At 40.8% G+C, this 12,811-nt stretch overlaps 2 protein-coding genes across 2 annotated transcripts in view; one reads left to right on the top strand and one right to left on the bottom strand.

The window, feature by feature from the left end:
• Positions 1-216: 216 nt before the first annotated feature.
• LOC149262739 (uncharacterized) lies at positions 217-6,053 on the bottom strand. Its single transcript, XM_089381741.1, has 4 exons — positions 6,020-6,053; positions 4,010-5,676; positions 2,194-3,417; positions 217-1,851 (listed from the first exon to the last, which is right to left on the bottom strand). The coding sequence occupies exons 1-4, from the start codon at positions 6,051-6,053 to the stop codon at positions 217-219; spliced, it is 4,560 nt and encodes a 1,519-aa protein (XP_089237867.1).
• A 3,806-nt stretch (positions 6,054-9,859) lies between these two features.
• Positions 9,860-12,811, top strand: part of LOC149262736 (putative methyltransferase PMT20) — a 46,024-nt gene continuing 43,072 nt past the window's right edge. Inside the window, 3 exon segments of the mRNA XM_089425127.1 lie at positions 9,860-10,214; positions 10,425-10,538; positions 11,487-11,773. Coding sequence (XP_089281253.1) covers positions 11,534-11,773 — 240 coding nt within the window. The 5' untranslated portion in view covers positions 9,860-10,214; positions 10,425-10,538; positions 11,487-11,533.

Genomic DNA, 12,811 nt, shown 5'->3' with positions numbered 1-12,811 from the left:
TAGCTATCCAGATGGCCCAGTTGACAAGGAGAGGCATGTTTCGGGCTTTGCCTTTATGAGCAAGGCACCATAAGTTCCAAGCATCTTGAATGTTGTTGCCTTGCCAGGGGAGTAAGGAAGGGTAATGAGCAGATATACCGTTCCATAACTCTTTAGATGAAGGGCATTTCAGGAAGAGATGTTCGTGTTCTCATTAGCCATACGACAGAAATCGCATCAAAAGGGGCCGTGGAAGGATCTCTTCATCAGATTGGCACCCGTAGGGATCTTGTCTAAGAGTATATTCCACATTAACAGGCGGGTGCGTGGGGCGGCCTTGAGTTTCCAAAAGGATTTCCAAGTAGGGTCAATAGATTGAGGTTTATGGGGTTCCATAAGGCAGATGTATCCTTCTTTCGGGGAGTAAAGACCAGACTTGGCAAGGGCCCAGATGATTTCGTCGGGTTCCTCTGTTAAGCGAATGTGGGCCTGTGTGAGGGCTTCTATATATAGCTGCCAGTCTTGTCTCCAATGCACAGGTATGTCCAAATCATAAGCTGTTTTCCAAGCTTGTTGAAAGACAGTGGTGTTGTGGTGGTCGCCAATGTGCTTGATGTATATGATGCCTCTATCATTTAGGTAGCTAATTAAAGCGGCAGGTAACCTGTGAGCGTTTCCGCATCCTACCCAAGGGTCCGATCCAATGCGGACAACGTTTCCTTCCTTAATTCTCCAGGTAATTCCAAGTCGCAGCATGGGGAGAGCGTTCATCATTGCCTTCCATATGTTGGAGATATTGCTAGCTGGGGGACGAGACTGTCTGAGCCAATCCATCAAAGTTGTAGGCCATATATATTTTGCTAGTGCTACCCGGGTCCAGAGACTATTAGAGCTGATGAGCTGCCAGCCCAGTTTAGCAGCCAAGGCTTTCGAGAATAACTCAAGCCTTTTTATGCCCCATCCTCCCCATCGTTTAGGAATAGCGATGCGATCCCATTTTACCCAAGCAAAAGTTTTCCCAGGTTGATTTCCCTTCCATAAGAATCTGCAACAAATGTTTTGTAGTCTGTTAAGTATGCCTTTTGGGATCCATGCAAGCGTCATCCAGAAAACTGGAGTGGCCTCAATAACAGCCTTGATGAGGGTTAATCTGCCAGCCCTGGATAGATATTTGTGGTACCAGATCTGTAATCTTTTCTCCACTTTTGCAATAAGCCATGTCCAGTCTGCTATCCTATACCCGAGAGGCTTTAAACGAAAGCCCAGATATTTAAGCCCATCATCCAAGTTAAGAGCAGAAAAAGGAAAACGCTGGGTAGTATAAATAGACTCATGCTGAGAGCAACCAATAATGGTGATGGTGGATTTACCTTCATTTATCATCATGCCCGTAGCCTGTTGGAAGAGCTTGAAAATATTGTACATAATTGAAGAATCTCTGATGCTTCCGTTTAAAAAGATCAGAACATCATCAACAAATAGAAGATGAGTCAGATAGAAATTATCCGAGATCTTGATGCCAGTACGCTGTTGTCTATCCTTCGCCACATTGATGGATCTGCTCAGACCTTCCATAATGAGGAGGAAGAGTAGCGGGGAGAGGGGACAACCCTGTCTGAGTCCCCTTTCTGATAGGAAGAAGGGGGTAGCTTCACCGTTAAGAAGTACACTATAGGAAACATCCTTGATACAACTCATAATCCATTTAATGTAGGCATAAGGGAAGCCAAGGTGGGTAAGAATTAATCTGATGTAGAGCCAATTTGCCCTGTCAAATGCCTTAGAGAGGTCCACCTTGAGAATCATGCCCTTCTGCTTCTTAGTCTTCAGAGTGTGGAGGAGTTCTTGAGCAGTGGCAATCGCTTCATGTATCTGTCGGTGTTGGAGAAAAGCAAATTGTTCGGGGGATATATGACCATACAGTATAGGCTTCAGGCGATTTGCTATAATTTTGTATAGAACATTACAGAGAGAGATGGGTCTAAAGTCATTAAAGGAGGTAGGAGAATCATATTTCGGAATAAGGGCAATGAAAGTGGACTTGATGGTTGCATGAATACTACCTTTCCTCCTACTTTCCTCCACGATTCTGAGTAGATCATCTCCCAAAATGTCAAAAAATGCAATAAAGAATTCGATGGTCCACCCATCTGGTCCAGGGCTCTTGTCTTTTTTGAACCATTTAATGGTGGCCTCTAGTTCCTCCTTCGATACAGCCATCGTCAGGTTCTCCGAATCCTCTTGTTCCACAAATCTGGGGAAGTATTCAGCTACCCGCATTATCTCAAGTATGTTTGCCATACCGGGTGCCTTGTAAATGGATTTGAAATGTTCGTTAGCAAGTCTAGCTAGACCCTGCTGATCAGTAATCCTCTGCCCCTGAGCATTTTGTAGTTCCCAGATGGTGTTAATGGCTTTTCTGCCATTTGCAAATTTGTGGAAGAACTTGGTGTTATTGTCTCCATCAGACAGCCATATGGCTCTACTTCTAAGGCGCCAGCTCTCCTCTCTTTCCTTTAGAATTTGTGTGCGCTTAGATATAAGAGTAGAATATAGATCCTTGTTTTCCGGTGCTGTGAAGGTGCCATCTGACGAATCCTCAAATGTTGCAATGGCTCGTTCGGCCTCCTTCAGTATCTTGTCATCATTAATCCGCTTCAAGCGTGCCCAATTTCTGGAGAGGCTTTTGAGTTTAGATAATTTCCTTAAGAAACTAGTAGTATGCTCCTCCTCTTCCGTGATAGGATTTGATCTCCAATACTCCGATACAAGCTGATGATAGCTGGGATCCTTGAGCCAAGATGCATTGAATTTAAAAGGGCTTTTAATCCTCGGGGTATCCTCAGAGAGTTCCAGGAAGATAGGTCTGTGGTCAGATAAACCCCCGGTTCCAACCCACTGTCTAATGCGAGGGAGGAGAGTGAGGAAAGCCTCTTTTATGAGGAATCTGTCTAGTCTTCTAGCTAGGCTCTGATCACCACTTCTATTATTGGACCAGGTATAATGTAATCTGACAGGAGGGATGTCAACCCAATGATGGTCTTCAAGTAAGGTAGAAATCAAGTCGGACAGGTTATCCGCTTGGGCCGAGTGTCCCCAGGATTCACAGTGGCCCAAGGAGAAGTTCAAATCTCCTCCCAGGATGATGTTGTCTGCCCGGAAGAGTTCAGAAGCAAACAAGGTTCTCCAAAAAGGTTCTCTATCCACACAAGGTCCGTAAACATTGATGATACGAAACTCAGTGTTAAGAGAGCGGTCCAATAAGTCCATACCGATGTAGCCTCTGCCTCCCCAGGAGTTTCGAAGAACCAAGGATTTATTACAGAAACCGATAGCAATACCCCCCGATCTCCCAGATGCATCCAAAGCATGGAATGTCCAGTTCGGAAGCCAAGAGCGAAGAATAGGAATGAGGGTGTCAGCCGGGCAGAGGGTTTCCTGAAGAAAGATCACTTCCAGGGCAGTCGAGGTGAGCAGTCTTCGTAGGGCTAGTTTTTTATGGGGACTAGCAACCCCTCGACAGTTAAAGGATAGAAATTTCATGGAGGGATAGGCTGAGGGCCGTCTCTAGCTCTAAGGGCCCTGTCAATCGTTTGTTGTCGCCCAAGGGCAACTTCTTCCCCCGCTGTATGTCTGGCCTTAGTGAGTCGGGAGGGGCGGCCTCTAGCCGATTTAGAGGAGGTCGGGGGGTGAGTAGGTTCAATGCCTATCGCGTCGGCATCCTTTCCCTTTGTTCTGGATCGCAGAGGGTATCGAGGGGAAGAGGGAGGGGGGATGGAGGAGTGGGAGAGGGGGGGTAAGGAGGGAAGAGGGGGGGGTGGAAAGGAAGGGGAGGGGGAGGATATCAGGGAGGGGGGACAGAGGGAGGGGGAGAGTGAGGGAAAGGGAAGTGTGCATAGGAGGGAGGAGGGGGGGAGATGCCCAGTGGGAGGGGGGAAACTGGAGGGAGCCAGAGGGGTGGGGGGGGGGGGGGGGGGGAAGAGATACCCATGCAAGAGAGCGATGTAAAAATATGAGATATGCCAGATACAGATGATGAAGTAGGGAAGAACGTACCCGCGGTCGAGGCGACATCTCTAGTGGTGCCTGAGCTGATGGGCGGAGGAGGCGAGGCAGGTATGGAGTCCGCAGGACGCTTATCAGCTGCCTTTGTAGCAGAAGTGCCCTGTAAGTCTCTTGGATTGCCTGGTGCATCATCCGCCGGTAGATGTGATGGCTCTCCTTCCTTCTCCTGGGGCTGTGTTGGTCCACCCTCCGTCGAATCCGGATCTCGGTTCTGCTCAGGGCCCCTTTTTTTGTGGAGGAGGGGGCAGTCCCTGAATAGGTGTCCAACCTTGTGACATCTGCGGCAGCGATATGGAATGCCTTCGTAATCAATAATCTGCTTGCGGGATGTGTCCCGCCATTGGATGGTGATGTATTCCAATAGGCCTCCTCTGGTGTCGAGATTAATAAGAATTCGAGCGTAGGCCATCATACCTGTTTGCAGATATGATTTGTCGTATTCCATATAAGTGCCGATGGCGTTACCAATCCGTTTGAAGATGTCCTCGGACCAGTATTGCAGAGGGAGGCCTGGCAATCGAATCCATACAGGTCCAATACCGATCTGCTCAGTCTCGGGGTCAAAAAGTGGTGTCCAACGCTTCAGCAATACCGGGGCATGCTCGAAATGCCAGTATGAGGATAGGACCCAATTTGTGTGGTCGGCACGAGCGAATCTTAGGGCGAACCATCCCCTCACAAAGGTCTGCACGAATGGGATGTCGACCAGATGGTGACCCCATACCTCAGTTGCCCAGGTCTTCAGTCGCGCGGCCGAGTAATTTCTTCCCCTGATGCGACCAACAAGGACTCTGTCCGCAAAGTCCATGGCTTCTCCCCACTGAATGTCCTCTTCCAGTCTCAAGAATATGTCGTCTGCCTTGGACTTAAAGCACTTATGCTTCTTCTTTGAACCCTGTGGGGGGTGGGGGGGCGGAGCCCTGCTATGAGACGGACCTGGTGGAGAGTGGGTAGGTCGGTGGCTATGCGAGGAGGGGGGCAGATCAGCAGATTGGAGGGATCCGACGAGCGGCGGGACTGCAGAGTAACTGCCTGATGGGGGGGCCTGAGAAGTGAAATTGTACGGTGCAGAAGCGAAGTCGGTCACCGGAGGCAGAAGACTAGGGTTTGAGCCCGGGAAAGGGGGGTCTAAACTAGGGTTAGGGTTTAGACAAGTGGAGACAAACCCAAGTGAGGACGGAGATGCCGGAGGGGTGGAGAGAGCTGGCCAGGTGGGGGGATCGTCCGGCAGGACCACAGGAGGCCGGGAGGGTTCAGCCAGGGAGAATCCGGAGCTGAATAAGCAGGTCGACGTGGAAAATGGGGTACACCAGATGGAAACCCCTTCCAACGGGTCATCGGAGTAATCAACGGCATCCAAGTCCTCCATGGTGACAGCTGCGCCTAGGAACGGAGAAGCCCTTCTTTCGACCGCAGGAAACGGAAAGCAGACACCCTCGAACCGGTCAACACAGTAACCGCAGGCACGCCACGAGAGGAGCGGTTGAGGAGACAGAGAGAAAAAGACCCGTGAAACCCGCACAGTACAGATGCCTCCGGTGTAGCGACCGCGACAGGTAAACTGAGGGCGGAGAGTAGCGACAGAAAACGGAATGCGAACCGGGCGGGATACAGCGGCCGGTCTGAGAACCGCTGCAGAGAGAAAACCCTAACCGAAACCTTCTGTTGCAGACTTCATCCTTTCTATCCCCCCTTTTCCTTTATTTAATTGATTAAACAAACTAGTAAATTATATTAAAGTAAAAAATTACATTACAATGTTCTTCTACTAAGTTTTAAAATAACTATTACAAATTAAAAAAAGAGTTTTACTGCAAGCCCAAAATATAGATTAGTTTTGTCCTTATTACAAAACTAATTATTACACCTTAACAATTTATCTATTTTAAAATATATGTCTAAGATTCTTATAATCTCAAAAAACATAGAAATTAATAAAGAGCATAGAAACTAGCTACTTCTTCTAGACCTATACTTGTTGGTTTAGGTTCTTGATTCACAATTTCCATTTTGTCATCATTCATCCTCCTTGAGCTCACCCCTAGATGAGCTAGCCAATTTTTTTTGGTTTGATACCATAGATTGGGGACCATTCCTTAAAATCAGTGCAAGATTTTAAAGGAGATTGCATTTTGCTTCTAGAACTACCAACTATTGCTTAAATTTTGCTTCTAGAGACCACATGATTGATGTTATTTAGGTTGTAATTTAGTGTTCTATCTCATGAATTTCTTGGAATTATCGAGAATCCATTAGGCACCCGCTCTAACCAATAACTTATGGTGGAAAAAAGTATTCCATGTTGTCTACAATCCCCCTCCCACACCATTTTTCCTAAGACTTGAGACTGTTCCTATGTTTTGGTTTTGAAAACTAGAAACATTTCCCTATATTCAAAGTAAATGATTGAAGATTTTCGAGAGGCATAGTTTGAGAGAATTCTAAAGTTAAAGCTGACTCTATCCTGACGCTGCCATGCCCCTGTGTGCTAATATACCACTAAGGGGGTGGCTCCTTTGCAAACTTCTAATTAAACAACAAAAGCCCAAAAAACAACCATAAATTCTTGAAATTTCTTACTTAGCAAGAAGGCTTGTCATGCCCCTTAACCTCTCAAACATTAGTGCCATTATACCATAAATTCTTGAAATTTCTTACTTAGCAAGAAGGCTTGTCATGCGCCTTAACCTCTCAAACATTAGTGCCGTTATCCCATTGTGAGTCGAAGAAATAAAAACCCAATAGACATAAGCATATGAATTCAAGGTTTTGCACATGAGGGATTCATGTCCCTTCTCATAACTATTCAAATGCTTAATGAAATGGCCTGTGTTGCGACCCATGTTTATGTGACCATGGTTGCATGCCATGTGTTGGATTAATAAGGCTAAATGTGTTTTTGTACTCATCCGTAATTAGGGATGATTTGTTGATTAAATGTACCAATAACCATAAGTTGATTAAATGTACCATTAACCATAAGTTTCCCCTCCTTTAGAGTTACCCAAAATTAGCCCATCATTTTACTTCTTCATTATTATCCTCTCCTAATAAATAATAATATTTGATATTGATGAAAGAACTCGCCTAAACTAAGTGATTTGATATTGAGTACCCGGCGAAATAAATTTTTATTGATTTTAGAGAGCAAACTCTAATTTAACTCTCTTTATTTTTACTATTTTATTGCCATATTTATTTTTTACTTCAATTAATAAAATAAAAACATTTCCCCCAAATACTAAACTACATCTAAATAAAAAACTAAACATATAAATTCATCCATATTCAAAAATAATAATACAAACATATACATATTAATTCTAACTATCATTAAAAAAAAATACATAAAATCACCTCAAATTAGAATATTAAAATATTTATAACTTAAAACTAGATATCCAAAATCATAAAAAATTAATTGTTTTTGACCGATATCCATAAAATCACCTCAAATTAGAATATTAAAATATTTATAACTTAAAACTAGATATCCAAAATCATAAAAAATAATTGTTTTTGACCACTATCTCCCTTCTAACTCCTTTAGAAATTGAAAAAAGAACCACACTTATGATAAATCTCTTTCTGGATGGCAATTAAGGAGTGAAAAAATTCCTGGGAATAATCTATCACTACGTAAAACCTAATAAAAGATGGTCAGCATTTATTATTTTATTATTAACATTTTTAGGCTTTCAAAATTATAGGAGTAAAATCTTTTACTTAATAGTAACTAAGGGTTTTCAAAATTATGATAATTTTATTTATTTATTTAAAATTAGGTTATAATTTTTTTTAAGAGTAATTAAAGAGTTTTAAAAACACATTTTAATAATTGATCACGATTTTTATTTTTTTAGGATTTTAAAATTATTAAAATAATTTATTATAATATAAAAATATATATAATTGTGATTATATAGTTTAGGGATTTTAAAATTATTTAAATATTTTTTTAGAGTAGCTTAATTAATAAAAGAAATGATTATTTTTTTCATTAGTTTTTGTCTAAAATTTTGAGTGTTTTAGGGTTTTTTTTAAGAGTATTGAATCTATTTATGTATTCAAAAATACTTTTTAAATAACAAGAAGTCACAAATTTTTTTTTAAAGTGTAAATTAGCATTTTCTATTAAAACAATGATACATATTTATAAAATGGTCTGCTCCTGGAGACAAAGGACTGCTTTTCTAAACCACATAGAACTCGTCATGACCAAAAAGAACTTCAAGAGAACCCCAAGGCACACCACCCAGGCGGCAGGGACATTCTGGGGTTGACAAAAACCAATAGTAACCAAACTGAGACTCACATACCGCCATGGACAACAAGAGAAGAAAACAGAAAAAAACTAACAAAACGGATGAATTCCAAAGGCAACCATGGCATATGAACTCATCCAAAACTTGCAACAAAGAACCATTACATCTCGAAAACCACATAATTCTTGGAGGGTTCCTGACGAGTCGGAGCTTTGGCTCTGCCCCCTGAGATGGCGCTGGAAAAGTGCTCTGAATGTTGCCATATGACTAAATCACTCGCACTTTTTAATCTTTATAAATCTAAAATAACTTCATTCTAAATTTCAACCCACAGTCAAAAATATTTTCCAGCTCATTTAAAAATGTCAATTATTTCCCATAAATGTAGACAGCGTCCACACATAGCAGATACTCAGCTATCAATGCAGTACATAGGGGGTAATCCCCTCACAATAAATACGTAATCACTATCCACTGTATCGTATTTTCACCGGATGCAAACCGAGAATTTGTACATCTATCGAATTTTCACCGGATGCAAACGGAGAATTTGTACATCTATCGTATTTTCACCGGATGCAAACCGAGAATTTGTACATCTATGGGTAAAGTCGTTTTTAGGTGATTGTTTTGGAGTTTTTTTCGTTGGAATTTAGCTGAAATTTTGTATGATAAAAACTTTATTTGTCTTATTTAAATTATTTTTTTTTGATTTTATATAAATTTAATATTATTTTGAAGGTTCAAAATTTATTCATTAAATTTATGATTTCAATTAATCACGGTCAAATTCAAAACAAACTTAAAAATAAACCAATTTTTTTTCTTCAAATTTTTTTTCTTCAAAAAATTACAATTAGATAATTCTATTAAAAAATAAAAAAAATTACAATGAGACAATTTTTGGTCAAAATTGGCAGGAATCTCGATAAAAAAATTTCAAAAAATCTTGGAGAGACAATGTTTGAATCCTGTTTTTTATGGTGGAAATGGATTAGCACCATCAAAAACTTCTAGGACATCCAAAATTTGAAGTTTACCAATTATAACTTGGATTTACAAAAATCTTGACCGATTTTCTCTAAATATAACCGGAATTTCCATAATTTTCCGAACAACTCCTCCGCCTCGTTAGAGTACGCGTAAAAAAAATAGCGAACGATCGTTAGAGTACGCGTAAAAAAAATAGCGAACGAATATAATGAAACCGAGTCCTGCAATAAATGAGTGCGTGCGGATAAATGAAGCCTCACAAGAAGCTCCCTGTTCACGTTTGGCCGGATAAAGGAGGGCCCACAACAAGTTAAATGAGTGCGTGCGGATAAATGAAGCCTCACAAGAAGCTCCCTGTTCACGTTTGGCCGGATAAAGGAGGGCCCACAACAAGTTCCAGGTTCATCCGATAAAGATTTGCCAAAAATAACACATCTATCAATCTAACCGGGTCCAGGGGAAGCGAAGCGAACGGCCCACCACAAATGGCGTACATGTTAACCGCGTCCCCAAACTTTGAAGGTTAAAACCCAAATGACGTACTCGAAGACTTTTGAATGTTAACCGCCTCCCCAAACGTGAGAGAGAAAGAGTGACGATCATTGGTACACAGTGCGATTGATAGAGGTAGACAATCAAACCAAGCTTTTACAATGCTCCCATGGCCCAGCCTATACATGGAATTTACCAGACACCTATTAAAACGAGAAATCCACCTATCTCAGAAGGACTATTAAATTGATCTTACCAGTCTGGATTATTATATTGCTCGTGCCATTAATTCGTCTCGTTTCACGAGATTTCCACCTAAATCTCCACACGAACCTAGCATGTCCCTGGGATTCTTCATTTACCACTGGACTGCAACCGACTCATTCGACTTGATTTGTATTATTAGCTACCTCCCGAAAGGTAGGAATCATATTTTTCATTGGACTGGACTGGACTGGAATGCACTGCTTTTGTCTTGGGTTGATCGTGTTCAATTCAGTCTTGCAAGTTTTTATTATGTTGATTTTGATGAAAAAAATTCCCCACTCTTTTATCGGTAGTCACAGTTGTTGTGGCTAAATCTTATAGAGGGATGACTGCTTCTTGATTCCTGATTTTTCATTCTTTCAGGAAGTTTTACAATTGCGGGATAGGGTTAAGCTTTTATAGTTGGTTCGGTGAGAGTGGGGATTGTTAAAAGGAATGGTGGTCACATGCATCTTCTGGTTATGGTCGTAAGGTAAGGTAAGTCATGATGTTAGGTGAAATTAGCTTAATTGAGGTTTTATAGGCAATTTATATGACATTTATTTCATTGGCCGGGCAAATGTCGAGGGATACTTGGATTGTTGGTTGACTGTGTGCGATCATCTGCATCCGAGAAACCACATTCCAGTTTTTAACTGTTTTTAGAGTATTGATCATGTCTCTCTGTCTTCAATTAGATGCCACCCTTTTTGGTTTTAGAGACAATTCATTAACAAACAATTGGATCAGGCAATATTTTCCTTCTCTGCTTGGGTTTTAGTTGATTTCTATAAATATTAGTTCCATCCGCTGCAAGAGAAGATATTTGTGTATTCAAAAGAAGCTATGTTTCTGGCTATTCCTCTCTATACTGAATAGGGGATAGTTGTGTTAGGCAAAAATAGAAAACTAGCTATAGGTTGTGGAAGGAGCCCCGCACAAGAACACACAATAGCGTGCGTATTTGACGTTCTCCAGTTCTCCTGTGAAATACAATGGTTCTTACCAATAGATTAACAGTATACACTATTAGGTCATCTTGTAAGAATTGCGTATTGTAATTGAAATTCTTGATTAGGTTTCTAGATTGAATTTATGATTATGGCTATATTCCATCAAGCCATACTCTTCTTTCCATATGTAACTTTTTCTACCCTTTGTTAGAGTCATATTCAAATCAAGTTTTTGTAGTCTGGTTTGGAATGGTTAGGAAGCAAGGGAGTTCAACACAGTTATTTTTATTTATGAGATACACTCTGTAGATATGGATGTTTGAAATTAGAATACTGTTCTTTAATTGAATCTGACTTGCGGATGATTGTGATTAGTTGTATCCTTTGTTGTTTTTTCGCAAATTTTACTTGTTGAAAGTTTTTACTGAGCCCAATTTGAATGCTTTTTTCTTTGTCGATTGTAATAATTGACTGTGAACATCTCTACGTGCAGGGTCACTCTTAAATCGAAACGTGAAGGAAAGAGACTGAAAGCTAGGAATGAATTCAGAAAGGGCATCAATGCTGATACCTCTCATTTTGATGAGCATTTCCCTTTTTGCTGTTTCATTTTATCTTGGTGGCTTGTTTTTCTCAGAGAAAGAGAAATTAATGCTCTTGGAAAATGAAACATCACATCCATCTCTAAAAGCAGACTGTGCAGTGGCCGAAGTCAAACCTGTGGCATTTAATGAATGCAGCATTGAGTATCAAGATTACACTCCCTGCACAGACCCAAAGGTATTTCTTCTGAGAGCCATCATACATAACTTAATGAGGGGCTTAATTTGCAAAAATAGCAGGGCTTTTCTCTGTTTCTTCAAAAGCCTGAATCATATATTATACAATAAAAGCAATGGTGCAAGGTCGGGAACCATGCAGAATTTTACTTCCCTCCCATAACCTTACCTACCCATCATTTAGCCTTGAGATCAATATCTTTAATCTCTTGAGAATATGGGTTTTAGCACATATTAACAATATAGTGCTTAGCACATACTTGGTCGTGAAGTTATCCATGAAAATAATGAAATTTCTGTCTGACTAATTTTTTAATTACATTGCAACCAACTTTATATCTTACCTACTACTTGAAGGAGATACCTATGACTTTAAGGATGAATTGGAATTTCCAAGTCAGTCACAAAACTTGTGTAAAGAGAGCTACTCTCTAGAGAATGCCCCAATTCCTACAAGATATTTATTCCATATACCACCATAGGATCTACCAATGTGCCACCTATAGGAGCCAGAGACAGAGATGCACTTCCTTTTTAGGTGCCCCCTATACGCTGAGATCAGAGTATGCTATGACTGCCGATATTGGGATTCAAGAGGCTCCCTGTTAATTTTAGGTTAACACGTTCTTTGCTTAGGATAGTTACTTTAATGTTCCATCTTAGTCCATTCATCAGACCACTTGAATCCATTTGCAATCACACGAGTCATTATTACATTAACAGTAACTAATGAAAGAGCATAATTGATAGATGCAGATGACAAGCCAAGACAAGAGAACACAAAGATATGGCTCAAGCCAGGGAAAAACCCCACGATGGGGAAAACCCTTGATAAGTTCTTCTTATTATCAATATCAAATGTTCAGAGAGAGAATACAATAATTCAGAGTCAAAATTGACTTGCCAAATAGAAGATCCAACATCACTGTCCTTAGATAAGAGGATGGCTCAATCTATACTGCAATTCTAGCACTCTGTCAACATCAATCATTCAATGGACTTCTTCAACAGTAGACTGTATCCTGGTTAGGGTTAATTG

This window comes from Pinus tabuliformis, chromosome 6, assembly GCF_031772625.1.
Source record: "Pinus tabuliformis cultivar Carrire ecotype Pingquan chromosome 6, CPIR1, whole genome shotgun sequence".
Classification (NCBI taxonomy): Eukaryota; Viridiplantae; Streptophyta; class Pinopsida; order Pinales; family Pinaceae; genus Pinus; species Pinus tabuliformis.
The sequence above is the reverse complement of the archived record's forward strand: the minus strand, read 5'-3'. Positions and strand labels throughout refer to the sequence as shown.